At 50.4% G+C, this 27519-nt stretch overlaps 10 protein-coding genes across 11 annotated transcripts; 4 read left to right on the top strand and 6 right to left on the bottom strand.

The window, feature by feature from the left end:
• Positions 1 to 398: 398 nt before the first annotated feature.
• On the top strand, positions 399 to 2061 carry J3458_014330 (uncharacterized protein). The gene is made up of 2 exons (XM_007812628.2): positions 399 to 1033; positions 1093 to 2061. The coding sequence occupies exons 1-2, from the start codon at positions 760 to 762 to the stop codon at positions 1491 to 1493; spliced, it is 675 nt and encodes a 224-aa protein (XP_007810819.2). The 5' UTR covers positions 399 to 759; the 3' UTR covers positions 1494 to 2061.
• Positions 2062 to 2087: 26 nt separating this feature from the next.
• LIS1_2 (Lissencephaly-1) lies at positions 2088 to 3595 on the top strand (the record flags this gene model as incomplete). The annotated part of the gene is made up of 3 exons (XM_007812627.2): positions 2088 to 2125; positions 2177 to 2345; positions 2432 to 3595. The coding sequence occupies 3 exons, from the start codon at positions 2088 to 2090 to the stop codon at positions 3593 to 3595; spliced, it is 1371 nt and encodes a 456-aa protein (XP_007810818.2).
• Positions 3412 to 5233, bottom strand: J3458_014327 (uncharacterized protein). Its single transcript, XM_066120500.1, has 3 exons — positions 5055 to 5233; positions 4503 to 4985; positions 3412 to 4451 (listed from the first exon to the last, which is right to left on the bottom strand). Exons 1-3 carry the CDS (start codon positions 5154 to 5156, stop codon positions 4434 to 4436), a joined length of 603 nt encoding a protein of 200 aa, XP_065974333.1. The 5' UTR covers positions 5157 to 5233; the 3' UTR covers positions 3412 to 4433.
• Positions 5234 to 6193: 960 nt separating this feature from the next.
• J3458_014326 (uncharacterized protein) lies at positions 6194 to 8294 on the bottom strand (the record flags this gene model as incomplete). The annotated part of the gene is made up of 4 exons (XM_066120499.1): positions 6194 to 6339; positions 6406 to 6876; positions 6972 to 7541; positions 7601 to 8294. The coding sequence occupies 4 exons, from the start codon at positions 8292 to 8294 to the stop codon at positions 6194 to 6196; spliced, it is 1881 nt and encodes a 626-aa protein (XP_065974332.1).
• A 5853-nt stretch (positions 8295 to 14147) lies between these two features.
• Positions 14148 to 17792, bottom strand: J3458_014325 (uncharacterized protein). 2 transcript variants are annotated; one of them, XM_066120498.1, is made up of 2 exons: positions 16552 to 17792; positions 14148 to 16459 (listed from the first exon to the last, which is right to left on the bottom strand). In XM_066120498.1, the coding sequence occupies exon 2, from the start codon at positions 16430 to 16432 to the stop codon at positions 14450 to 14452; it is 1983 nt and encodes a 660-aa protein (XP_065974330.1). In that variant the 5' UTR covers positions 16433 to 16459; positions 16552 to 17792; the 3' UTR covers positions 14148 to 14449. The 2 variants fall into 2 exon arrangements, with proteins under 2 accessions (XP_065974330.1, XP_007810815.2); XM_007812624.2 differs by having other exon boundaries at positions 16883 to 17792.
• Positions 17147 to 17458, top strand: J3458_014324 (uncharacterized protein; the record flags this gene model as incomplete). Its single annotated transcript, XM_066120497.1, has 1 exon — positions 17147 to 17458. The coding sequence occupies one exon, from the start codon at positions 17147 to 17149 to the stop codon at positions 17456 to 17458; it is 312 nt and encodes a 103-aa protein (XP_065974331.1).
• Positions 17793 to 18792: 1000 nt separating the features above from the next.
• On the bottom strand, positions 18793 to 19878 carry J3458_014323 (uncharacterized protein; the record flags this gene model as incomplete). Its single annotated transcript, XM_007812623.2, has 2 exons — positions 19121 to 19878; positions 18793 to 19036 (listed from the first exon to the last, which is right to left on the bottom strand). Exons 1-2 carry the CDS (start codon positions 19498 to 19500, stop codon positions 18793 to 18795), a joined length of 624 nt encoding a protein of 207 aa, XP_007810814.2. The 5' UTR covers positions 19501 to 19878.
• Positions 19879 to 22252: 2374 nt separating this feature from the next.
• Positions 22253 to 25130, top strand: aif1 (Apoptosis-inducing factor 1). Its single transcript, XM_066120496.1, has 2 exons — positions 22253 to 22954; positions 23038 to 25130. The coding sequence occupies exons 1-2, from the start codon at positions 22630 to 22632 to the stop codon at positions 24444 to 24446; spliced, it is 1734 nt and encodes a 577-aa protein (XP_065974329.1). The 5' UTR covers positions 22253 to 22629; the 3' UTR covers positions 24447 to 25130.
• Positions 22332 to 25774, bottom strand: J3458_014321 (uncharacterized protein; the record flags this gene model as incomplete). Its single annotated transcript, XM_066120495.1, has 1 exon — positions 22332 to 25774. One exon carries the CDS (start codon positions 25772 to 25774, stop codon positions 24833 to 24835), a length of 942 nt encoding a protein of 313 aa, XP_065974328.1. The 3' UTR covers positions 22332 to 24832.
• A 35-nt stretch (positions 25775 to 25809) lies between these two features.
• Positions 25810 to 26405, bottom strand: J3458_014320 (uncharacterized protein; the record flags this gene model as incomplete). Its single annotated transcript, XM_066120494.1, has 3 exons — positions 25810 to 26205; positions 26279 to 26310; positions 26387 to 26405. 3 exons carry the CDS (start codon positions 26403 to 26405, stop codon positions 25810 to 25812), a joined length of 447 nt encoding a protein of 148 aa, XP_065974327.1.
• Positions 26406 to 27519: the final 1114 nt, after the last annotated feature.

Below are 27519 nucleotides of genomic sequence, written 5' to 3'. Positions count from 1 at the left end.
GAAAGGATCGAGTTGTTCCATCAGTTGTTGATGCAACTATCGCGATTGCAGTAGACGCTGCAGGACTTTTCACATTTGGCAAGTAATCGAGCTTCTTGACCTGCACAACAGCCCTTGCTCGCTCTAAGTAGCCCTGCTAGTTGTCCTCTTCATATGCCGCATCAGGACAAATGTGGCGACAACAGTGTTTGATCCGCACCAGCAAAAGTTTCCACCAGGCCTTCTCCTGGCACGGCAACTATGAAACGTGCCATCTCTCGGCCGAATTTTGCGTCGTGCAGTTTGTGGAACAAGGGCATACGGCAGTGAGGCTGGTTTAGACGTTGGGGCCGTCTCAAATGAAGCGCCAACCCCCAAGACAAGCCATCTTCAACTTTGGAGATGAGGATGAAGGGTCCCAATTTTGGACTTGTGCTAACTGTAAATGGGCAAGGTCCCGTCAACGGTTCGTTGGCCACCGTCCATCCGCAAAAACCCCATCGGCAATCCAATTCTCAACCCCACGCCATCCGACAACATCGTGACCAAGACAGATGGGCCGGAATCACGCTACAAATTCCGAACAGGAAGACAACGGGCTCTGATTGTGGGTTGGCAAATCCATGACTCGAGCCAAAACAACTCATCGCAACTAAGCAAGTCTGAGGGAAGAACGCGCGGGAGCAAGTCGGGCGCAGAATAGCGGCGCATAGTTGTGTCGGGCAGTTCCATCTCACCGGCAACCACGTTACCGAAGCCCAGCTTCGTCGGCTTTCAGCCATGGGTCTCATTTCCAAAGCCGTCTTCTCGTCTCTCGTGGGGACAACGAGTCTTGCGGCTTACCTGGCCGCCAAGAACCCCGTCATCTCTCCCCTCGCGGCTTCCGACCCGATTTGGACGTCGAAGCTATTCAAGCGATACAATCCATCCGCGAACCCCGCGACTCAGGATGTGTGCATCAAGCGCGTGTCGCTTGACAAAATCCGACCCGAACTTCTCAAGAACCCGGGTGATCTTGTCCTAGAATACTGCCGTGGTATTTGGTCCGGCTACGGTAAGCTTGGTTGCGCGTTTGCATCATGACCACGTGTCCAAGGGCTAAATCTGGATCAGGCTTCGAGGTTCAGCGCCGCTATCTTCAGTGGAAGCACTACGGCCCCGAAACTAGCACCCAGTTATGGACCAAGGAACAGCTTTCCCAGAGCACCTATGAGAAAGGAACCTGCCTCGTCGACCACTTTGAGGTTGTGGAAAAGACACCCACGTCCATCACGGTACGTTGCGGCGACTCCCCTCGCAACCAGTCCTTGCGAGGCGGCGACGGCCTGTTTGTAATTGGCGCCGTGGTGGATGATACGCGGGCCGAGGTCGAACTCACCTTGAAAAGTTGTCTGTTCTCGAGCCAGGGCGAGGTATTGGGAGTGAAGGGACCGATGCCGCCTTGGATGGAGGAGTTACATCAGTGGTATGCACGTATTTGGTCCGAGTCTGGATCGCGGCGCCTGTTGAAGTAACACAAAGACTGGCATGCTTTGGTAATTTATATCCTCTTGATCGCTCAACCGCCTTCGGCAGCTTTAGTAGTAACCGGACCTGCACCGCCCAGTCAGTTTGTCATGTAGGGCACTGCAATGATACTCCTGCAATATGCAGCTTCAAGGGTACCTTTTAGTGATCGGATGAAACATGTCCACCACCTTGTCTGGAAAGTGATTTGGACCGCATAAACGCAAGTAGGTGTGCTGTACGGCGTATGGACAGATAGTCAAGGGGCCTTTAACGACGCAACTCCAGAACAAAAAGCAGGTGGCTGTTGACGGTAAATTGATGTCTCACCGACAGCATGTCGGTCGCTCTGCTAGATGACCAATCGTTGGACCATCCAAGTGTCCAAGTGCCGGTGTGCCACACCGCGTTTCCTTGTTGTCTCACAGCGCGTATATCAACTTCGGCATGTTCAGAAGGACATGCCGGCTTGAAGCCGTCGGACACACGCCGTCCGTTTCCTAGATCGGCTTTGGCACAATAGCGGAGAAGGTTTATATGCCAAGATTGCTCACTGCCACCGCGTACCAACATCGTCTACACCCATTTTTGCTTCTGCAGGCATGGGCCGTATATTGACCAGCCGACAAGCTGAAGAGCTGTGCGTCTGCATCATGATTTACGACCGAGATGTGCACTAAAGCCTCCTTAGGCACAAATCCATCATTGCATACCTGTCAGCTAATGATAAACATGTCACGTCGGATACGCTCCGCAAGGAACTTGGTCTTGAAGAGAATGTATTCACCGCGGACGTCACCAAAAAGTACGAGAATTTGCTAGAAAAGAAATGGACGAGTACTGTCCGATTGCAGAGAAAGGCAGGTAACTGCGCAAGCACGCTCTATCTCCCCTTGGTCGATATCCAAGCCAGATACATCTAGCAGCTAACTTGTTCCCGTCGTAGATAATGGAGCTTGAATCTCGAAACGCGGCCTTGCAATCGGACCTCGACGGCGCCATTCAGGAAACCTCGAAGCGAGAAGACCCTTCCTGTTGGCTGCCTGAATCACCACAATATTCACTGCAGGGTCACCAGGGCGCGGTAAACTGTGTCGCTTTCCACCCCAAGTTTTCTTCCATTGCCTCTGGATCAGACGACTGCACAATAAAAATATGGGACTGGGAATTCGGTGAGCTGGAAAAGACCATCAAGGGCCACACGCAAGCGGTCCGAGGCGTTGACTATGGCGGTCCCCAAGGCGGCACCCTTTTTGCTTCATGTAGCTCCGATCTTACCATCAAGCTCTGGGACCCGACGGACAACTACAAGAACATCCGCACCTTGTATGGCCACGATCATAGCATTTGTTCCGTGCGCTTTGTATCTTCTAGCGACGGAGAATGGCGTCCTCGACAACTCGCTAGTGCAAGCGGCGATCATACTATTAAGCTGTGGAATATTGAAAATGGGCATTGTGTCAATACACTGCGAGGTCACACTGATTGGGTCCGGTCGATCTACCCGTCTGCTGACGGCCGAATCCTCTTATCAGCGGGCAATGACCGGACGGCTCGCCTGTGGGATATATCTTTGGCCAGCCCCGAGAGCACGTTGACTTTGGTTGGTCATGCTCTCGGCATCAATTGCTGTGCTCTTGCGCCGGTAGCTGCACACCCGTACTTGGCATCAATGGCTCCCTCAAAAGCACCGGCGGTTCCCAAGGGTGTAGCTGAATATATCGCCACAGGTTCTCGTGACAATACGATTAAGATATGGGATGCTCACGGCACTTGCATAAGAACGCTGATCGGCCATAATAACTGGGTGACTGCGGTTGTGTTCCATCCCGGTGGCAAGTATCTGCTTTCAGTAGCGGACGACAAGACATTGCGATGCTGGGATTTAACTCTGGGACAATGCATCAAGGTATTGGAGGGCATTCATGAGCAATTCATCACTTGTCTTCAATGGGTTCCGCAAGTGGCAAAGAGCATACCTGCGTCTAACAGCGACAGCTCGGTTGCAACGCGGAGTGCAAAATTGAAGATGGGGTCTCCGGATGACCAACTTCGCTGCATTACTGCCACTGCAAGCATGGACATGACAATCAAAATATTTGCAAGCTGACGGCCGAAAAGGGATCGTGTTGGTATATGAGCTCGGGTCTTGTTCACCATTGAAGTCACTCGTGGATCCTGGTCCACAAGCTACGGGTTTTTGTAGTATTCCAAGTTGATTATTTTATGAACATTTCCACTTTGCTTGCTTCTCACATGTGGCCCTGGTTCCTGCCAAGAACCCACATGAAGTTGTACCTAAAAGACATATACACTATTCCACTTGGATGGAATTAGAAGACTGACGACATCGGGTCTTCCGTCAAGTGGTTGTTTTATTTCATTTACATATGTTGCTGACCTTCGCCCCAATACGCCGTGACCATAAGGCCATGGCGTTGCCTCTGTATTGTTGAACTTGGTGCTAGAGAGTGTGTCTGCGTGTATAAGGCCGACTTCGAGATGCTGTGGCATAATGGAGTAAACAATAGTGAAAAAACCTAGTCAGATGCCCAATGGCCTGCCTGTGACCCTTGAGGCCTATCAAGCATTCTCTCTATCTAACCGGAAGCAGACAAAGAAGCAAGGACAGCGAGTATCCTTTCATGGCGGTTGTTCATGACTGAGCTGACAAAGAATCAGCATGTTGAGCCCAGAGGCCATGTCGCCGCCGCATCAAGTCATTTTTAAGCCTCCACAGCCCAGGTCAAGTAGACGACAGCTCAGCAGCACTGCAGGCTACTACTAAGAGCCAAAAGTTGAATTTAAATGCTAGTCGATGGACTTTGGAAGTGCCCATCAAAGGACCTTTGTGTACCAGGTGGAAATGAGTCCGCTTTCCTGGACTTTCCCTCCTCTACTTAATTGTACTCATGCTGTCTCTGACAACAGACACGTGAGAAGTAATTCTAGGAAAAGTCGTAGGTCTAGTTTATGTCAGCACGTCCTTCTCAAACCAAGGCATTGACAAATCTTACCAGATCGTACCACGAAACGCCAGCGTAGGTAGCCGCGCTCTTGCCATGGTTCTTGAACCCCAGTTTCTCATAGTAAGGGACCAGTCTGTCGTAAGTCAAGATGGCAATCCTCTCGACTCCATGCAGTTTCTTCACTTGCTCAATATACTTTCCCATCAGGAGCTTCCCCAGCCCCTGCCTTTGGTAGTCGGGTGAAACGGCCAGGGAGTGCAACGCGACACTGGTCCCTGATGGCTGATGCCCGGCGTCGGCCACGGCCCTCGGGTTCGTCTTCCAATCCTTGGGATAGTCCATGTCTTGGTCGACTATGAGCGTTGCCTTGGCCCTGGTCGCAATCGTGTGAGCAACCAATATGCCCTCATTGTCCTGCGCCTCGGCAGATGAGAGGACCTGGACTGTGCTCGGATCGGGCGCAGTCGCGTCAGGGTTTCTGAGAAACAGCCCGTAACAAAGCTTCGGGCAGGTGCAAAGCCTGTAGTCAATCTTGATCAATGCGACCAGACGTTAATCGCTGGTTACATTGCTAGGTTCAGTGAGCGGGAGCTGCGGTACCTTCTCGTATGTCGCGGCCTCTGACGGCGGGAAGGCAGCAGATTCTAGCGCCGCGCAGCGATCCAGATCCAGAGAGGATAAAGGGCGAATGTAGGCCGCCATGGTCGGAGATTTGAGAGGGATTCTGTGACTACACCGGCTCAAGCGAGTTGCGGTAGGAGGTATGCGCCGCCTTTCACATGGAGTATTGGCACGTAGGTTTCGAACCACGGGTTGACGACGACGACACACGGCGACACCAGCACATCCGAGACCGCACGGATTCCATGGGCAGCTCCGCAAGATCTGGGGAACGGAGCAATGGAATGATGATGACTCATTGATGAGCCAGATGAGCCCCGCAACTTGAGACTTCAGAGTTCAAACCACGCCGACCACGGAAGCTGAAGTGACGATGAAGAGGGCCCTGTACTAGTTGGTGGTTTAGACAGGACTCAGCCTAGATTTCTGATTTGTCCGGATGAACGTGGGTTGACAAACACGACGTGTCTATTGGGCTCTATTATAAAGCGGAAGATCAACACCCCAAGCTCGTAGTCGAGCATCCAACCCCGTGCGGCGTGGAATGTCACCTTGCAACGTGCAAATATATGGAGAAGAAAATTGGAGAAGACATGCATACATACGTGGACAGAACTGTTATAGGCCTGCCAGCTACACTACCAAACGTGGAGAACTCTCCTGGTAGTGTACTCGCTATCTGGTATGATATGAATACTATCACAAGAACACACGCATATGGGTTGCTTTGGCGCGGCAAGTGCCAAGATGAGTCATGGAGCTGATACGGTCAAAAAGCCAAGTTCCCGTAACAACATCAAGTGTCAACGTCCAGAGCGCAGCATAGAGAACCGCTTAAAATACGAATACCGCCTAGTAGACATCATTTCCTGAAACTCTTCCAAAGTTACCATGCAACATGGCAGTCAACACGGGGACATCCAATCACAGAGTTCAATGTATCTATTCCTAGAGACTATTGTAGGTGTAGAAGTGAAAACTGTGCAGTGCGCTTGGCTTCTTGAACCATCACAACTTCGCCTGGCGGGTGCCCTGGCCACATACAGATATGACACCGCTCAGAGCGCCAACGGCAATCACCTCACGGGAGGCGAAATGTGCACGGCGTAAGGAAAAACCTATGCCCATTGCCAGTCTCCGAGAGACAAGTCTCCACTAAGCGACGACGGTCCCTCAAACCGATCAAACCACTGATATATATCGCGCCACTTGGCGACCTCTGCGGTTTTCGACGACCCCTCACAGTGGGCTTTGAGTTTGAAAGCTAATACCGGGAAAAACTCGTGTTAGCACCATATATCTGTCATACAAAGCACGGGGCATAACATACTTGCGATCTCCCATGGATCTGCCCAGTGACTTGTACCCTGCTCGGAGTAGACTGAGACTTGTCGAATATCTTTCGGAGACACCACAGACTTTCCAAAGACACTTTTCAGGTCAACAGGCTTTGTAACGGAGTCACCGCGCGAAGGAGATGACATGAGCAGGATATCGCTCGGGTTGAATGAGTCGTCGCTAAAGTCGAGCATGATGTCGTCATTTGTTCCGGCTCCGCTACCGCTATAAACCCCTTTACCCAGCTCAAGATACGCCTCGAGCGATTTGAACTTGCTGCAGGCACTCGGCTGCCCGGGCGGCATGACGGCGATTGTCTTGGTCTTTTCATCTGGTGTCTCCCATTGCCAGTCACCAAGGTCAATATGTCCATTAAAATGGGACGAGCCATACTCTGGGTTGATGTCGCCAAACCGGTTGAACCAATCGTAGACGTTGTCGTATTTTTTGATAATAGTCCCTCCTCGATGACTCAACGCACGTTCCGTAAATGTAAAGACCTGTTCGGCGCGATATTAGGCCAAGCGTCCTCCTGCCGTGGCTTGAGGGAAAACATACCTCCAATCTCCCACGAATCCGGATTCTTCTGTTGATCCTGCACCGAGTATAATTTAAACGATTTAACAGCCTCAACAAGGACTTCCTTTGATCCGAAGGCCTTCTCAAGGTCCACCGAGATTGTTGCCTCGTCTCCGCGCGAGGGATGTTTCAGGATGGTTTGGTGATCGTGCTTGCCGAACTCAATGACAATGTCATCGACGGTGCCGGCGCCATCAAAGCCCCAAACCCCGTTTCCGAGAGTCAACTTGACTTCAAGGGACTTGAAGTAGTTGCAAGTTTCCACGTCCGTTTGCTCCGCTTGTTGGACAGCCTCACATAAGCCGTCCTGCGTCTGCTGTCTGCAATACACGGAGACGGCATTCTCGCAGCTTCCTGGTATTTCCGTAGCTTGGACCTTAGCCCGTCCCCAGAGTGATGGACCCAGACCTAGATGCGCAGCCATGGCGCGAATCAACGCCGGGCATTCTCCATTCGCCAGATTGTCTTCGTTGATACCATATCTTGCAAGCCTCAGGTTTGCCTCAAGAGATGACAGATACTGCACCACTATCGAGTCCATTGACAGAGCTGCACATAAGAGACATGTCAGCATGATGCTCCTGAAGCAAATTTCGCACTTTTCTTACGGTTCGTTACAGCGGGGAGGAGCTGGGCTCGTCCCTCTTCCTCTCCCCAGCCAATTAGGCGCCTAAACGTCTGTCGTAAATTCTCATTCAGGATGCTTGATGGGCCGGTTAAGAAATGGAGCAGTGCCCGGGTGAAGTGGTCGGCAGCCACGCTGTTGAGATATCGTTGGTCCATTTGCCGCATCTCAGGGACCCCGTAGTTGGTCTGTCCAGATATGGCGCCGAATTGGTTCCATTGAGAGTTGTACCCGTCATTGACAGTCCAGCCAGCCTCGTTAGCTTGTTCACGATCCTCAACAGCCTGATATCTCCGCACTTGCGAGAAGAATACACCATAGGCAGAAAGATGGGAATGGGAGTCTGAGCGTATTATGTGTGGCCCTAGAGCAAGTTCGACAATCACTGTATCGCCATTTGAGAACAGGTCATTCACCGAGGTTTCCAGTTCCAATCCGAATTCTCCAATCTGTGTTCGGAGTGCGTTAGTATTGAAAAGGACGCCTTGCCGTTGGAAGTTCTCCCAGTCCCTTTGTGGGACCCATAGGTATCCATTTGCGGGCTCATCCATTACGACATTGAAGGAGGTGGTTGGTGATGAAGCTGACGAGGATGGCGACGGCGTTGCTGGTACTGCACCAGCGTAATTCGGCCAAAGTATCGAGCATAGGCCTACAGCCCAGCCCATGTAGATCATGGTTGCTGAGACAAAAGGATATCAAAGGCCGTTTGCCGTTCCGGAATACAAGGTGCTGTGCAATTCCAAGACCAGTCCGGTTGGAGGCATTGAACAGATTATATAGTTTGAGGCATCCAGTAAATAATATCAACGACAGCTGTCATTATGAATACGGTCCCAATAGTTTCACCTTCAATCTATTAAGCTGCTTGGAGATTGGCACGCTATTAGCTTGGCCGGTTATATCGGTGCTTCATAATGCAGGGACCTAGTAAAAAAATACCCGGAACACGCCTCGACGTCGTATCTCAACATCATCCTCTATTGTTATTGTATCTTGATATTTCGAGCTCATTGTACATGGGTAATGGGACTGTTTATATGGGAAATTGCATGATCCTCATTAATATTTCCAACCCCTTCATGATATATAGGTCGAGATGCTTAGTTGACGAGTAGTGATAAATAGTACAGATGGCTTGTAGTTAATTGATTTCCATATAACATCCATATGCGAAGCCTAGTCGATGCAAATTGCTATATAGTACTCCTTACATATCCACGTGCCCAATCATGCATCTACATAATTCGCTTCACCGACGGGGCCCCCACAAAGTCTTTCGGTAGCCTAAGCGATGTATATCAAGAATGCTAACTTTATATATAAGCTCTAATAAGTGGTTATCCGTTGTCGTCTGATTGGCCGCCAATCCTAAACCTGGAGCTAATAAATCTTTCCGGTGGCCCAAGGGATATGAAAGCCAACCCGGCGATCGTGCCAAGCTCTTCGTATCAGACCATGAGGCAAGCGATGGTCTTGGCATCTATGCTAGTTGGCAATACTCGAGTTCTAGGCCTGTCTTTAGATACAGAACGGTGAATAGTTTTGTTCCATGGGGTGCAAGCTACAAAGCCAAATGGTGCGTAACTTGCCAAGCAGTTCCAGCGTCACATGGGAGTGAGCATCATTGCGTCAAATGCACCAATCACTTCGAGTACGAATTATGTGAAGTATATGAAAAATATAGACATGGGTATTGCAGCGTATCATGTAAGGGGCTTCGGCTCCTCGGCGTTTCGTCTCTTCGACTGAGCGGAAGCCACTTGTTACGATCCGAGCTGCAATAACAGGCCCGAGGCCATCAGTCAGAGGCAATTGGCGTCATTATGCTTGGGGTAAATTAGATGCCAGATGAAACGACTCGCATACGATATCAAGAATAGTCTGCGGAAAAGACTACGGGAGGTCACCCCAGTACACTTGATTGCAGCACGAAGTGTAATTCGTTGCGCAAGAGGCCTCATGGTAACATGAGAAGCTGAATGCGCATGACTCGGTACGGCAAGGGAATGAAAAGACGTTAGCATAACTCGGGACGGCGTTACAAAAAGGTGACCTGGGAGCTTTTGACACCTTGAGACAAGCATCGTACTATGTCGCCGCCACGCATGGCAGAGGACTAATTATATCAGAGGTCGTGATGCATGGCTGCCCTTTCTTGGAGACTGCAGGCTGGCTGAACCGCAATTGTGTTTTGAACGAAGCGCTCAATCGTGCCTAGTGACTGAAATGCTGAGTTGAAATCATGGGAGAACTGATAGATAGTCCGCCAGCGCCGCTTTGGACTTGCCTATTCCGCTGGCATACTTGGACTGGTTTCAGACAGAGAGGCCCATCTGTGCCTTGATTCTACAAAGTCTGAGTAGCCATGCTCTCGGGCGGCGCATATTCTGTACTTTCACGGCGCAGTGAGCCGGCCTCGTCTAGTATAAAAGGGCGCCAGAAAGCTCAAGTATATCGGCATAGATCGCAGGGCTGAAGGACGGACGGCAATATCGGGATTGGTCCGCCGGTGCCAAGGTTGTCGTTCGGTTTAAACCATGTTGTGGCAAACATGCGTGTCGGAACGGCCATATTAGGCAGCGCAACTGCATATTCAAATGCCACCCATTACGCACCGGTGTGTTCCAATACTAACATCTCTAAGTTGTCGTCTGCATGGACCCAGCTGGTGCAGGCACTGTCCACCTTGCAATCACCAAGCAGCACCATCGGCGGGAAGCCGACTCGCCCTGCTTTCCATCAACCCGAGCAACGGAGCGTAGTTCTCTTCAACGGCATTGGCCCAGCGACGCAGTGGCATAGTGAGAATCTTCACCTCCATGAGTTTAGGAAAACCATTCAAAGAGGGGAAGGTTGCTGGCAGATGCTCGCTGAGCCGAGACATGCGCCTGGAATGTTGGTGTAACTGCAACCTCAAATTTAGGGACTTGGGCACTATTGTCTCGCTTACGATAGCAGCAGCAATTATATCTGTGATTCTCACCGTCTGTATTAAGCACTTGCCTGCTCTTCCGCACTTCCCAGTCATCTCAGCCGGACAATCTGGGTTTGGTCGCCGTAGACATAGAACGGATAGATGGATTGACACACGGGTCTAGCAAAAAGAATATTTCGTATTATTCTTTGCTGCAAGTTAAAGTAAAATCACTCATACCTGCTGTGACGATACATACGTCTGTTTGGCAGTGGCTGGAGTTATATGCATCCCCCGAGGCGTCAAGTCAGATCACAGGCTTGCAGGTACTTCGTAGAAGAGAAAACAACACGCTTTTTGCCTGGTTGGCCGGTTTAGGTGACGTATCAAGTTCCACAACAGCTCTTTGCATCCAAGACCTGAATCCTAGCCACTCGAGATATGAGAAGGGGTTGGGGTGCTGTAGCTGTCTAGCATGAAAACTTTCACACTATCCACAAACCGGTGTTCTTTTGGAAACGAGGCCTAACTATGTCTCACCTGGGTCTGGCCGTCGGTTGTCACAGGTTTGGTGTTGCTGCCAAAAATAAAAAAAATAAAAAAAAATAAAAGGAAGAAAGAAAACAATGCTGCGTCAGTACTTGAAGTAAGTCACAAAGGTCTACCTGGCGGCATTCAACAACTAAATAAATAGAGGCCATCTGACCGTCAAAATTTCTCTCAATAATACCATCGTGCCTAACTTGAGTAACAACATCCTTGGTTTCCCTCTTTCACATTAGCAGATTCTTCGATTCATCTTTGGTTGATCAAAGTGTCTACCATTTACACAATCCACATCCACAATGAGTCACCCAGCAGAAAACCATTCGTACTCTACCAGGACAATCCTATGCGGCTATGCCAGACAATGATAGTACTATGTATGGAAGCATTTGGTTAACAGACTCGGTAGGTGTAGGTGTCCAGGGCAGCTTGGAGGTTACGGCAGATTTCTATGCATGTAGGCACTTCCGAGATTTCTTAATCTACTATATTTAATTTATCCGGGAACTGACGCATCTTAATTCAGGGGCAAGGCCAACCAAGGAGCCTCTGAGCGATGGGGTTCGAGTTTCAGGAGGCATAGTGCTGCCTGTGAATTTGGGCCAAGACGGGAAAAAAAGGCAGTAAGAGTTATCTTTTCATTCTACATCAAGTTGGAAACTGACATGGAATTCTGTCAAGGTATCCATCGGAGCAGAAGTGTTTGAAGACCCCCCATCAATTTTTGAAAGTCCTGGAAGATGGTGCTGGGCCTAGTGCATACCAAATCTAGATTGGCCCATTCACAGAGGGAGATCAAACAGTTCTTATTGGACTGGGAAAACTTGATGAACATAAAAATATAATACCAGTGGCTTCTGTAAGTGACGTTTATTTCGTCTTTGTCACTCCTGCTTCTACTCATGGCGCTGTTTTAGTTTAATCCACATCCTAGTCAGACGTACACGCTCAAGCCCATGCTTAAAGGAAAGATTGTTGTCAATGATGGAGGTCAGGTTGGCGAGGCCCTCAATTACGAGTCTATTTCTGCTTTCCCAGGCGAATTTGACTTTGCCTCGAATCCTGGAAAGTTCAACGCTTCCGTGACTTTTGACAACCAAGGACGCTTCTCAACCACATACTACTAATTTGGACGAGGACTTGCGGCAGCTTTTCCATGGGGGTGAAGATTAAAACTCTGGGATTATGAAATATTGCTCAAGAGTTTTATACCGCCTAGGTTTGGCTTAGAACGAAGAGGGAGAGGGAGCAGCGCATATGCAGGCACGGATTGGAGCTTTTCAGATGGGCTGGTGCATTTTGGCGTCTCCCAAGCCTCGGTGCAGATTTTCCCTCTTAACCCTTGGTTTTTCCCTGCGCTGTAATGCAAATGCAGAGGCTAACATATGCTTTCTTGACCTACTTCACCCTGAGAGTCGTAGAATTGGGGTATTTCTTAGCATTGTGCAGTCGCCTGGCGTTCGCACTCGTTGGTAGTAGCGGGAGAGGCATCATTGATGGTTCGCGTTGAGTGAGCAGATGTATTTGCGACCCAGGCAGATGCTTTTGATCTTTATTTCAGAGCTCCAGAAGGTAGCGCAGAGCTGGCTTGAGGAATAACGCGGACATGATCCAGAAGAGTTGAAATCTGCGTACACTCGGTATCTGCCCACCGTAGAAGCTGTTCCGCAGGTTATCTTTCCGGCGGCGAGTAGTACGCCCCATGTTTTTCGGATAGTATGATAGAGTTGGCCTAGCATTAATAGGCCATAAGTTCTCCGGATGCATATAAATACTCTATAAAGTATGTTATTTGTGTGGTTAGTTACGGTTCCCTGGCCTAGGTCAAAATATAGTGTAACTAGATGCCCTCTATCTAGCCCCCCCTTTTTTTATAATTTAATAGTAAAGTATATTATTAACTTATAAACTGATTTAATAAAAAAAAATCAAGAAATGGGCTAAATGGAGGGCATCTAGTAACACTATATTTTGGCCGTACCTAGGCCAGGGAACCGTAACTAACCACGCAAGACACCATGAGTACACGCATCACGATGCGTCAGACACACTAGCCGATTGGTGATTCATCACAGCGCGCGCCGGCAAAGGCTATCGCGAGATACCCTCAGTAAAGTATGTCATTGCGAACATCTCAGACGTTCATAACGTTCTCTTGTAATGCTGGATAGGCAGTCTTTGAGGAGTGGAATCATGTATTTTTCCCTCAAAAAAAAAAAAAAAAAAAAAATAACAGTTATAGATAGTATCAAGGCATATATGCACATCAACCCCAATAGTCTTCTACCACAAATACAATAGAAGCTACAGACAGAGGGAAGCATGAATATCAGCTGGCTCTGTGTGCCTCGACCGAAGGACTCTGCCCACGCAGGACTGCACCAAGAGTAGCACCGCCCAGTCTGTGCTACGAGGTTCCGCGTCTCTCCCCGGGCGTATGTGCCGCTGCTATTGACCGTGCTCGATTAGGGCAACTTGGCCTCCCGTGTTTGTTCCAAGGTTCAATGTTGTGGTCCCGCCCCGTCAATCTTCATTTACCGTCTTCTTGAACCATTCCGCCCCAAAAACTCCAAGACATTTCGGGGAATGAAGAAACTTCCTCTCCCTCAATACAAGTAAAGAACAAACACAACGAACCGGCAACACAGACACACGCACATCCAAGGGGAGGCACTCTTATTTCCCCAGATAAATCGTCCGTGTCATTAGAGGTCCTCAACCTCACTCCAAAAGACTGACAGAATTTCGCCACGCTTGCCCCTATCGTGAAAATGAGCCCCCGTTGCCGCGAATGCATGCATTCCTAGGCAAACGCCCGCTGCCATGAGAAAGTAATCTACTTGCCTTACAAACTGTGCGACAGTACTCACCTTGGCTGACTTTGGCATGCATCACCTGGCGTGCATCAGACGTTTGCCACGAAACTGAAGCGCCTTACAATACGGGGCCCATGGTGCTCATTGTATCAAGCATGTCCAACGATTGTACAGCTATTCAAACGGATATATCTCATTCCAAGGCGGATGCACAATTGTTATTCTACAATTCACGCAAGTAGTCATCTGAACTCGTTGTACTCGTTGTATTCAAGGTGTAAAATCTAACAAAAGAACGAGCCTTGGTTCGGCCAGGGTATCTACTTCGCCAATCAAGATGCAGTACGCTCAAAATATAATCATGACAATCTTCCCAACGCCATAAGATGAAACGTACTCCCTCATGCCTTCGTCACTCAAAAATGCTGCACACTGCCTCGTCCCCCTTCCCTTGTATAACCCAACCTCCCAGATGATTTGGGTCTAAAAGTTCAGTGTATTCGCCAATACTTTAAATGTTGCTATTACTGTTTTGTGGCAATGACTGCAGCCTCTACTCCTGCAACACTTCTGTCAAGGCTTCGCGATCAATAGTCTCGGCCGTGACTTGCGCTGGAGCTCCTTTACGCTTTTGTAAAGCCCAATATTGCTGGAATCCAGGTATTGCGCCGGGTTGGTTAATTCCAGGGGGTCGATGCGGTTCCTTGTCCTTCTCTGAGGCTTTGTTCTCGGGCTTTAACAAGGGGGATGAACCTGGACTAGGACTGCTACCGCCCCAAGGACGCCATCCTACCCATTTGCCCAACTTGCCTTGGGGTGTAGCTGGACTACTAGACAATCGTGCAGCATTTGGACTAGAAGTCGCCCTCGGAGTGTGAAATCCAGCAAAGTGGTCTCGTAATGTTGCGTCACTGCGCTTCGATGGCGTCCTTGAAAGTGTAGGTCGGGCAATAACGCCCGTTACGACGGCTTCAACACCACCAAGTGGCCGCAGTGTCATTTGGCTGGGTCTCGATTTCAAGGTATGAATGTCAAGGCCGCCTGATAGGGACATGATGGACTCGTGTGATGACACGCGATGCAACCGAGGGCGTGGCATCATTTCATCGGCACAGTAATCCGTATCTTCGGCAGGGGATGAGTCCTCTGTAGGCGTTGCTGTCTCCAACGTAAGTGATGGCGGCTTTGTCGGTATATTTAGTGGAGGAAGACTCGTCTCCTCCTCATCTTCTTCTTCAATAGTCTCTTTGGTATAGCGCGGATGATTTGCTGGGCCACAGGGAGGCGTGTCTGGTACAGAGTCCATCAGTGATATCGCAAGTGACTGGAAGCTGACTGTTGAGGAGACGGATGGTCTCTTGGAGTGGGCAGCTCGCCAGGTCGGGGACATGGGATCAAAACTAGTTGCTGGAGACGTGGGTGGGTCCGAATCAGTGAACGTAGAGTCAAAGACTCCGTTCTGCTGTATTTGTGGCGAGCTTGGTAGAGATGACGAGAATTCAGATGCTGCTCGAGAGTGGCCACCCCAGGCCCGCGCAGGTTTCGACATGGTAGGTGTTGTCTCGCCCGCAGGAACGCGGGAGAGCAGAGCGGGGGCAGTCGGAGAAGGCGTGAGGCCCCCCCAATTGCCCGAGTTTCGCGGTGATGATGGGGCCGACGCAGCTGGCGGTGTGAAAATGCCAGGAAGAAGTCCCTGTCGCTTCTTTTTAGGTTTCCGGGGTTCGTGCTTCGATGATACGTGGTAGTGGTGATGGATATGCAGTTCCTGGGAAGCAGGAGGTGCTTCAAGTAAAGGTTCTAGCTCCGCCCGTAGTGTTGATGCTCTGCTCGAGTCAGGGGGCATCGGTTGATGGTGCATGAGTTGGTCCCGCAACGACTGGATCTCGTCATTTGAATTGATGAGCATTTCCCGCAACTCGGCCATTCCAAGCTGCAAGTTGGCATTGTCCTGTAACAGATCTCGGACGAAATGGCCCACAATCTTACCGCCATTCTTATGTTCCTGTAGAGATTTGGTAGCAGCGGCACCCTTAAGCCGCCCGGCAGCCGTGTCGAGCTGTTTCTCGATTTCTCGCTGTCGCTCCATTCTCTCAATGACTTCGGCATGACGTTCGCGTTCCTGGCGGGCTTCTTCTTCGATACGATCCAGCTGATCCTGCATATCCAGGATGCCGCGTTGCGCTTCCTTGAAGCGCTGAGCGTGAGATCTAGCATCCTCCTTGGAGCTGCGGAGTTCGCTGAGCAGTTTCTCTTGCTCGTCCTCTAGGAGTGCGAGATGGCGCTCAACATCAGCAGCACGGCCAGCGGAAGATTCGAGTAGGCGGACGGTTTGTTGCGAGGATAGGAGACTGGACTCGAGACTTTTGATCTTGACATCGGAATCGCTCAGGGTGTTATTGAGGGCTTCTAGTTGTTCAAGCAAGTCCCGGTTTTGGTTGATCCTGCTCTCGTTTTCGGCCTCAAGCCCGCGCTTGTCCATTTCCAGTCTCTCTATACGGGCATTAAGTTCGACTCGCTCTCGCTCGGCATCGGCCATGTAGGCTTCATGCCGTGCTAATAAAGCCTGGAGGGCAAATATCAGTGACGAAGTCATGGAATTGTCAAGACACAAAGAGCCATGCTGGCAAATGGAAAACAAAAAAAGAAAACACCCACGAGATATGGTGAGGCAGACAAGAAAGGAAATGAAAGAATGGTGAAACTATTGTTTGCAAAAGAGTGCTATAAGTGGCCAGGCGCGTTGTTGTTTTTTTTTTCTTGCTTGTTCAAGTCAAGAAGGGGGAAAGCCGGTTCATCATGGAACGCAAAAGAAGGATTGGAATGCTCCTAGTCGGCTAAGGCGAGACCGACCTCCACCTCCCGTCAGACGCGCAGCTCGCGTGTCTTGGGACGGGCAGGAAAGAAAGCAAAGCAAAAAAAGCTGGGGCAAGAAGTAGTTGGCAAGGTCGAGGGTAGCACAAGCCCTAGACGTACAAAGACGACGTACCTGGCCAAGCTGAGCAGCGATGTGGACATCTTTTTCGACGGATTCAAGGATTGAGCAGTTGCGTCGCAAGAGCATGCACTCGTCGCTCCCGCAGCAGCAGTGAAGGGCCGAAGATGCATCCCGACAACGCTCGCGCGAGCGGATGCCTAGGTCAGGAGTCGCGGCTCGAGATCGAGAAGCCATGATCTCTCGCATCAGCGACGCCGAGGCTGGGCGTCGTCGGATGAAGTCGACGGCACAGAGAATGATGCGGTCGCGATCACCATGGTCCAGGGCCGAAAGGGAATCAGACCCGCAGTTGCAAGCGTCTGGACGCGGGTGGGCGTCAAAAAGGTCAAATGCGAGCGAGGGCCGCGCCGACAGGACGAAGCTGCTGGTGATACCGAGTCAAACAGTCGGTCTCGAATGGTTTTTGCGTGTCGAAGTGTCAAGTGGGTTATGAGGAATGGAGCGGAAATGAGCACGGTAATGCAGCGGAGGAAAAAAAAGGACAAGAAAGCCAAAGAAAAAAGCACCAAGATAGGAGATATGGCAAAGCGCTCCTGGCGGCCAAAGATATGCAATAATATTAGGTGAAGTGGATGAGAGGTTGGACGCGGACTCTAGGACGCATCTCGGACATTTAGAGTCACGAGCTTGAGTGGAGTGAAGGTTGGGCGCCAAGTGGATAATCTGGACTCGGACTAGACATCAAGACATATGCAGGGTGGGGTTCGAACATGTTGGCATTGAACCGTGGGACATGAAGGTGATTAAACGACCCAAGATTCGAGATTCAACAACAATCGAACTGTCAAAAGTGCCATGCGACAAGATCCAGACAGAGTAGAACAGCACACGAATGGCATGGCCATGCCCAACCAGCCTGGTGCATTTTGCGGTCTTCCTCTTCCTCTTCGTCCCAACCCCCAAGTCACCACCACCTCATGCCGCCACATTGTTTTTACTTCGCGCCTCGTCCCGTCACGCATGCCGCTTGTCTCGTTTTAAACCTTCCCAACCGGCCGTGTGGAACAAACGCGAACGAGCTGCGGGTCTTGTTCCCATTCGAGATGTCCAGATGTCCACCCAAGTGGGTAAAAATGGATAAATCCCAACCGGGCCAAGTCCAAGCAATATTAACAGACATATTTGGACTTGTTATTAGGAGTTCGGAGCATCCTCACCAACGTCTGCGCGTCGCTCAAGACGCGGCCACCATGTGATGCGTCACTATAGCCATGATGAACGGAAAACGGTCTGGCAAGCTACAACGTGCCCGTTCGCGGGGTTTGAGTAACACGGAATGGGTTTCACCGATTGTATTGCATAAAGAAACGGGGTAACGGAGTACCTAGGCTCTTAGTTGGCAATGAGAGCACGTCATGCGCTTCACTCTCTTGCCGGCTTGTTTCTTCGTCCATCCTGACAACAACCATAACCCTGGTGGGGAGAACAGCCCACGTTCGGTGCCACCAACCACAGCGCACCATCACTTTGCTGCAAAATGACAATGTTGAATCGTTCATTCGTCTATCCGCTTCATGAACCAAGCAGTTGGAGCTCCTGTTCTGTGCGTGCTTGCCAACCAAGCGCCCCCCGGCCCTCGCTCCGCCACACCCTTCTATATTGCCTCAACGATGTGTGAGAAACCGGGGGAACCAACTGTATCGTCGCGTGCCAAATAGAATATGTGGTTGAAGCCATTAGCCGTTACAACAGCTATCTGATTGTCGCCAATTGGCAGGGCTGTCTCGTACTATCTGGGAGGAACCCCATTGTCCGTTGCTCTTGGTCACTCGTCGCACATTATCCAACGTGTCAGCGTAATACAAGTAAGTTGTGCCCTGGTAGTTCGTCACGGCAATAGACGTGCCGGCCTTTGCATCGCTCGTGCTGACAATGTTATGGGCTTCCAGGAAAGATGGTTACTATGAAGCCGAGCAGACAGTGTACATCGACCAGCACGAGAACTTACTAGCCCGGTCTATCACACTAAACTCTTTCAGACGCCCATTCTTCACTTCCTGATAGACAACAGAGCGATCGTCACTTGCCGGCTCATACCAAGCGCCGAGCGAGCTATTGAGCGCAACGTCTGCGCCGTCCATATAAGACGTAACGTTGCCTGTTGAAAAGTTGAATTCCGTCAACCTCACTTGATCCTTGGTACCACTATGAAGTTGAGATTGACAAAAGTTAGCATTCATCCAGGGGATTCCGCTGCGCTGGGCAGGACTCTTGACGTGCTGTACTCACTCTAAAAAGTATATCCAGGCGGATGTGTCAGAGTTGGAGACTGCTATCTTCTTGTTTTCTAACGTATTGGAAGCAAGCCCCTGGTATACAGGGGAAACGATGGAGATCTGGTTAGTGGTTGGGCGACCTTCGGCTCTCGGCACGGTGGCCGCAACAACAACGCGGAAACCACGAAACGAACCCGAGGCTAACTGTGACTGCTGTGCGATAACGCCTCCGTAATCACTCTCACTGGGCCCGAAAGCTTTCACGTCTGGATCGGGGCCATCAGTGCCGTTCTTCAGGGCAACGGAAAGCTGTGCCGTGGAGGTGCTGGAGAAGAGGCTAATGCTCGTTTCATCCGGCATGGCCGGATCGAATATGGCAGAGACAGCTGTCATGATGGCTTTGGGCTTGAATACAAATGTGAAACGACACTAGAAGATGGCGTTCAGGCAAAATGATATGTGCTGCTGTATGGGGATGACAAGACATCATGGGCTGATGGGTAACCCATGGGCTTATATATTCATCGACAACTTACTTTATTTCACGGAACATGGCTGATCTAATGGATAGTTTAGTTTTACCCCATAGGCCAGAAGAATGCCGAGACTCTGCAAGGTGTGGTCCTGCATCGGTCAGCGGTGTTCCCGGTGCCGGTGATGCAGCTTTCAGCCGCTTGCTAGCACCCGGCGAGCTATTTGGCTTGCAAGGTAATTACGTCATGTCCCACCTTGTCAGGCATCTACATTCAAATGTGTTTTATATATTGGCGGCGAAAGACTCATCGGACGCATCTTTCGCGGTATGTTTACTAATGGCCTCCCGATTAAGCAAGTTGCTTCACAACAGCTTGGGATGCTACTCATCGGGGACAGTTGACCCGTCTCGCCCACCGAGACGTGCGTCACAAGTGACCAAAAATTCCTTTTGTTCATTGCCTTTCCCAATTTCAAATTGTCTAGCCCATGTAGGTTGGACATCGTTTCGCTTATTATCACCAGCCAAGTCTGACATTGGTGTTTTTGTAATTGACTATTATCCAACCGGCATCGTGGTTGTAACTGCATGCTGCATACCATGTAGGAGCACACAAGTAGCGAAGCCTCTCTATAAAGCGGTCAAGAGTGAATTGGAGCTCTGATGACGCTGGATTGGCTGAACCCGCTGCGATGAAACGTCGGTGAGGATGTGTCACTCTCTGAAAAAGTATGGGTGCGACGACGGTTTCGATGTCTGAGGCGGCTCTCTATGATTTGCCCTAGGATTAGTATAGGACTACTCCTAAAAAGAGAAAAAGAAAAGAAAGATGAAGAGCTCGTTTTATGGGCAATGTGTATGTGTCTACGGGACAGTCACTGAAAAGGGACAAAATTCCTCCCAGCAGCAGAAACAGAGATCAGTAACGGCTATGTTTGGGAATTTGCCGAGGCTGAAGGTATTTCTGACATGTTAAGGCGATTTGCAATATCAGGCGGCTCTTATAAAGAGCCTTTTGTGGCGGCGTTGCAGTAGAGAGCAAACACGACGAGCAGCCTCTACTTACGAAAGTCGCTCACTGCCTACTGTTTACAAAGCCACGCATAATGGTCAGAATATTATTCGGGCACGAAAGTACGACCTAGGACAATATACGATTGACAGGTAGGTACAGTGTCTTGCAGCCTTTGTCGATTTTACTCACATGAGTAATACTCGCACCCCCGCCTCTTAACATCTACAGTTGTTTCCTGAAAGTCGTAGCTATAGGGCAGTTCATGGTTCTACGAATTCCCGTGCATGCATTGTGGCTGGCTGAGTGTTCATCTTCCTTTTTAATTTGATGCAAGTACACTAGGCGTAGTTTGTGGTATTTGCATGCAAAATGCCATAGAGAACTACATCATGTACCATCCTCATTCATTTGCTTGCTCAAAATGTGGTGGAACATGGCCGTTGGCGTTGTGCATGCAGGCCCAACAGGTCCTGGCTTAATGATTGAGTGCAGAAGAGCAGCTCCTATTCAACATGCTTTAGGTGCTCAATAAACGGGGGTAACAGGGCCTGAATCATACTTTTTTATTGAAAAATATGCATTGATCAATTTTATAACCATTACGTAGAGGTGTCAATATGGTAGGATTTGAATTAAACATCAACACCGTCAGAAAGAAGGTGTACAAGTGATGCCAGCGCAAAGAGATGCCCCAAAATCCATGCTATAAAATTATTACTCATTTTTGGATGCAGCAAGTTTTGACACGTACCAAGAGAGGTTGTCACATTGCATGCATATCGTCATGACCAAGATTTTGAGATTAGTGTTGCACACATCACGGCACATACTACCCCAAGGTGACAAGTACTTGCGGCTATCGAGTATCTCATTGTGACTGGGATTCTACTTAACATTGTATGGGATAGTAAAAGAGCCCCTAGCTTTCAGGTAAAGCAATATAAAGACATTCTCTCCTTTAAATCAGTGGCATTAGTGTATTTTCAAGTTTTCTATATTGACATGCTCTGCGTTCTAGACTACGCCTGTATGCAAGTCTTGGCTAAATACTCGAGTGAATCAGCATTATAGAGGCGTAGGATATCGACTAGCGGACTAGAGCAAGTACCATCTGGCATCAAGCTTTTGAATAGTTTAAAAATCCCTACAGATGCATGACTAGAGCCTTCGCATGACTGGGTGGACAATACATGCTGGTTTACGAAATTACGTGTCGAAAGTGAATTAAATTTCATGACCAACGAGGACAATTGAATGGGGAAGATATGAGATGGCCCAGTTTGAAAGCAAAAGTCATAACAATCTATGCCGAATTGCGGTGAAGTTGCCGTCAGGATGTCTGGTGTGTTCAATTCATTTCGCTTGAGGTCGGCTCTCGCAACCACAAGCTGGCGAGATTGATGTTACTGTGGTCCCTTGGCTGTATATAATATAAGTAGGCAATGCAAATACTAATGAATAACTAGCTGTTCATTGCCGGGATAAGACCACATGCAGACTAGTTGACTGCAGCCATGGCGTCTGTTGGATGGATAATCCATATCGCACTTGCCCTCAAATGACATCACTGAACGGTAGCCCCTTCCCCGCCAAGTCGCCATCCCGGACATCTGGACCACACACATTGCGTAGCCAGTCAGCATCACGCCATTGTCATCACATCGTGAATGAGGGTCCCTGCGCTCCGCCCGCATCTGCTTTTGAAACTCGATGACGAAGCTCAAGATGCACCAATGGCGCCGCACACCGTCATGGCCCGACTTGGAGCTGTTTACCGGAATCGAATCTGGAAGCGTAAAGCGCCCGCTTAAGCCGCTCTCGCCCCGATGCCTCCTCCCTTAGTAATGTCCGTCACCTCCCGTCCCGCCCGAGTTTTGATCGCAGAATTATCTCCCCTTTCCCGCTAGATTGATACTTGCATTTGACTTACCTCCATTTCCATCGTCGATTGCTTGAACCGGTCGTTATAGCACACCGTCACGCTTCCTCACTCTCCCCACCAACTCAAACGCATCTCTAGACGCCCTCGTACATGTTACGCAGCAACCCCCGCATCGTCTCTCTTCTCTGTTCTAGTCGCGCCCTTCTCAACATCCCACACATCCCATCACTACATTTCTCGACCTTCCATAGAGTCATGGCGCAGGAATTCAGGCTCAAGGACTTGACCTCTCTCTCCTTATCGCCCGGCTCCAAGCAGGAGGTCGAGGTCGAGGGCGTGGATGGCGGCAAGGTCTTGCTAGTCAATACTGGAGGCCAGATTCGAGCGATTGGTGCCAAATGTACGCACTACGGGGCGCCCCTTGCCAAAGGCGTCCTTGCTGCTGATGGCCGAGTCAAATGCCCATGGCATGGCGGTAGGTAAACCTTCTTCTGATCAAATTGACACCGCTTGGTATCTCGTGTATTGATCGCATCTGTCATCCGTTGTACGGAGTAGCCTGCTTCAACACAAGCACTGGTGACGTCGAAGAAGCTCCGGCCCTCGACGCCCTGCCTGTTTTCAAAGTCATTGAGCGCAATGGCGCCGTCTATGTCATTGGCGACGAATCCGCAATCAAAAATTCCCGAAGGCAGCCCAACCTTAGCTGCGCCGGTCCTCCTACTGCAGACGAAAAGGTAGTCATCGTTGGCGGGGGGTCTGGTGCACTAGGCGCTGTCGAGGGCTTGCGCGAAAAGGGCTTCACTGGTGGCATCACCGTCATCTCAAACGAGGGCTATTATCCCATCGATCGACCCAAACTGAGCAAGGCCCTCATGACTGACCTTTCCAAGCTGCAATGGAGAGATAAAAGCTGGTTCGAGAGCGGCAACGTCGAGTGGGTGGAAGGTGAAGCTACTGCCGTCAACTTTGGAGAGCGCAAGGTTACCACCAAGAATGGCCAAAATATTTCCTACACGAAATTGATCCTTGCCACTGGAGGAATCCCTCGAACATTACCCCTCAATGGATTCCGCGTGCTGGGAAACATTTTTACATTGCGAAATGTACATGATGTCAAAGCCATTGTCGGTGCTATTGGCGACAAGGGCAAGAAGGTTGTCATTGTTGGTGCATCCTTCATCGGCATGGAAGTCGCCAATGCCATCTGCAAGGATAACACTGTCACAGTCGCAGACATGTCCAAGGTTCCCTTGGAGCGTGTCCTCGGCGAAAAAGTTGGTGCCGGTATACAAAAGGCGGTTGAATCCAAGGGTGTCAAGTTCCACTTGGGAGGCGGCATCGAGAGGGCAGAACCATCCCCGTCGAATCCGTCTAAAGTTGGTGCCGTCATTCTTCAAGACGGCACGAAACTGGAAGCCGACCTCGTTATCCTGGGAGTCGGCGTTATGCCTGCCACAGACTATTTGCGAGACAACCCTGTCCTACGCCTCGAGAAGGATGGATCAGTCCAGACGGATGAGAATTTCCAGGTCTCTGGCCTCAAGGATGTCTACGCAATTGGAGATATTGCCACGCACCCATATTCAGGACCCGGGGGCGAGGGCAAGCTGGTTCGCATTGAACACTGGAATGTCGCCCAGAACTCAGGCCGCCACGTCGCCAACCATATTGTGAACCCAACTCAGAACCGACCCCTGAATATTCCCATTTTCTGGTCCGCACTGGGTGCTCAGATGCGATATTGCGGAAACACCGCCAATGGATGGGACGACGTGGTTGTCGATGGCGATCCGGCTGAGGCCAAGTTTGTTGCCTATTACACCAAGGGCGAGACGGTCGTGGCCATGGCTAGTATGGGGAGGGATCCGCTCATGTCGCAGAGCGCTGAGTTGATGAGGTTGAACAAGATGCCATCCAAGAAGCACATTCAAGATGGCGTGGATGTCCTGTCTATTGCAGCTTGATGGGTGGAAGGGTAATTTGTTATGACTGTACACATGTGTCTAGTGCAGATGATTAGTTAATTCATGGATTGGGCTTTGTTTCTGATCTAGGAACATGTGAGAGACCTCTCGTTGAAGATTGTGCTACTCCTCAGACATGGTCGGGTTCGTAATGCCTGTTTGTGTCCTTTTCGCACCATTCTCACCCGTGTCTCTCGAATAGGCATGGGCTCTGACCCAACCCATAAACTGGAATTACCTGCTGGTATGCGCTCACAACACAGTCTACATCCCATGTTGCTCTCACGCGCTTCCTCTGTTTCCCGACAACACCACATGTATCTTGCTCCCAAAAGCAGTTCGCCCAACTTCTTCAAAATTCCGCCGATGTAGAGAAGCAAAACTCCTCAGCGCCCTATACTGTAACGACTCAGATCCTGCAAATGCGTCAGCAAGCCAAATTCCTCAAGAAAACCCCAGTCCAGACCATCCAGTTGACCTGTAGAACCATCGTCTGCGTGGCCATCCACGAACTCCGCCTCGCAGCTAGGGCTGTCGAGTATCCTGAACAGCTTGCCTAGCAACTTGTTGACCGTAGTCGCTTCCTTGGAGTATGCACTGTGCAGACTCCATGTACGCTGGGCGCGCCTGAGAACACCCTCCATCTCATGCATTTCTGCCTTCTCGTCATCATCTAAATAGTTGGTCGGGGCGCTATTAGTAATTCCGTACACGTGCGTGAAGAGCACAAGCGTGGCCATCAGAAACTCGTGGTTGTAAGCGGCCGAGAAGCGCAACCCCAATGGCGCGAGACGGCCGCCAGGACGCACCTCCTTCTCCACCTCGTGCTGTATTTCCAGCATCTTCAACGCGGCGGTTGTGCAGATTCGGTAAGAGCTCTTGGTTTCCTCGGTTGCGGTGGTTGCCATTGTAGCCCCTGCGCTCGACACTGTTCTGATGTTTATCAGCCTGACGTGGTGCCAGTTGAGAACTATCAGACCCTTGTAAAACAGAACCATGAGGATGATGCGATGAATATCGTGGGATGCTGTATCGCTGAGGCTGTCCGATAGCGAGGTATATCTCAGAACTGGTGGGATGGAGTCATATACGTCGTAGAGTTGTTCCAGTAGCCTCCTTTCCTCTGCGTGGGTTGTCTTGGATGCGCTCATGCTGGCGTCGGCTATGGCACCTAGGACGACAAAGAACCTGTTTCTGGCAATCATGTGCAGCATGGTGGTCTGCTCTGTTTCCGGCCTCGACGGCGGAAGGACTGTGCTATCCTCCTGCAAATCATGGTCAAAGAGGTTCCGTGGAGGCGTGGTGTCCCAGTGATTATCGTTGATCATTCGGAGCAGCCCAAACTGTAGCGCGGTCGTGATGTCTATGCCGTGGACCATGACCATACTCGCCTCCGCATCTCCCCCTGAAAAGGTGTGATGCCTGGGAAGTGCGAAGGGTCGCGGTGGTAGCCCATGCGCTGGGCTAGGCGGAGGATGATTCCCATCAGAAGCCAAGTTTCCGCTTGCGTGTCTCCGGCCCTCATGCGCTCCAGGACGAAGTAGTGTAGGAGTGCTTCGATGGCATACGGTGCCCCGTGACTGTAGTTGCCGAGGACGAGACACTGGACGATTTGCTCGAGAAACGGCAGAGGTAGCGAGGGGTCCTGTACTTGGTCTAGACTGCCTGCCTGGGATTGAGCGGCGAAGCTCATGATTCCGTACAGAAGCGCGATCCATGTCAAGGGGGCTTGCGACGGATCATCCCAGAAACGTTGATACTACGGTGTCTGTCAGCATCGAGGGAAATGGAGCAAAGGGCATCTATGTAGGCAGACGAAGGATGGAACGAACTTGTTGCAGGAAACTCGGCGAGTGAACGCACACTACCTCCAAAAACTGATTAGTGGAACTCAAGATGCGGGCATGACATGGCGATGGGCTGGAGTATATGATGCTCACCTCGGGGCAAATCTTCCATGTTGAAATATGTGTCAACTAAGCGGTTAGCCACCGCACGCTCCGGAAACCTGGATAGTATTTCCGATCTCGATGTTAACAAATGGGATCCATGTAGCAACAGCGCACCTGCTACAGGTTGCTGCGGTGCTAGACCGGAGGTTTGTGCGATTTCATCTTTTCTGTGTGGACGGAGAGCGGGCACAGCGCAGGCATCATCTGGACGCAAGCGTTGCTCCGATTCTGGAAAGTCGGCTACGCGCGTTGTCCAATGCCGACTATCCACGTATATTGTCGTTTCCGAGCCAAGCTGCATAGTACCAGGTGGAGGCTCCTCCGACACGTTCGAAAGAGGAGATTCAATGCTTGGATGCGAGCCGTTGCTGCAGCTTAAATGCCCTGTATCAAAACTATCGTGTGTCTGGTCTGTCTGGGCTTCGAACACCGCCTGATATTGCGTAGGAGGGGTAGAAGCAGGGACAGGACATGGCGAGAAGTGATGAGGATGCGGAATGTAGCTGTCGGGATAGACGCAGGACGATGATATCCCGCGGATGGAACAGGCCATGCACGGGACATTACCGCTGCATACCAGTCTATTGTATCAAACTAGGAAATGTATATCGTCGCTCATGAAGAGGATTGCACACTTTCTACGCAGACAAAGATCGCAGCAGCGTCCGGTACCATGCACCGGATCATGTGCAGACTTCGAGTGTTGGGCCATCATGGCGAGACGGATTTCTCGTTTTGTTAAGCGTCGTCCGGTGTTTTTAACATACAAAGTTGGTTGCTAGTGATAGAATTCGACTCGTTTGTTCGGCCGTTTGTTGAACCAACTCGTTGCCCTCCTTCAGCTGAGCAGCTCGTCTCACCTGTAAGACTGGCCGCGGGAGCTGTGTCACGGATGCGACGTTGGCTTCCGGGCCCGGGAAGTAATACGAATGGACGAGTCCTTCGTCTTGCTTCTCAAGCATGTGTAAGCTCGTAGGATGGGCTTCTTTGACAGGTCACAACAGGCGACAGGGCCAGTAACATCCGCCCGACCTATGCTGGCTGTGAGCTGAAATGGTATCGCAGTTTTCGAGTAGCTAAGCTTACCAATCTTGATTAACCAATTCAGGACCATGGGCATG

The sequence above is a fragment of the Metarhizium acridum genome (genome assembly GCF_019434415.1).
Source record: "Metarhizium acridum strain ARSEF 324 chromosome Unknown scaffold_320, whole genome shotgun sequence".
In the NCBI taxonomy this organism is placed as follows: domain Eukaryota; kingdom Fungi; phylum Ascomycota; class Sordariomycetes; order Hypocreales; family Clavicipitaceae; genus Metarhizium; species Metarhizium acridum.
Note: the sequence above shows the minus strand (reverse complement) of the source record. Positions and strands in the feature narration are given on the sequence as shown.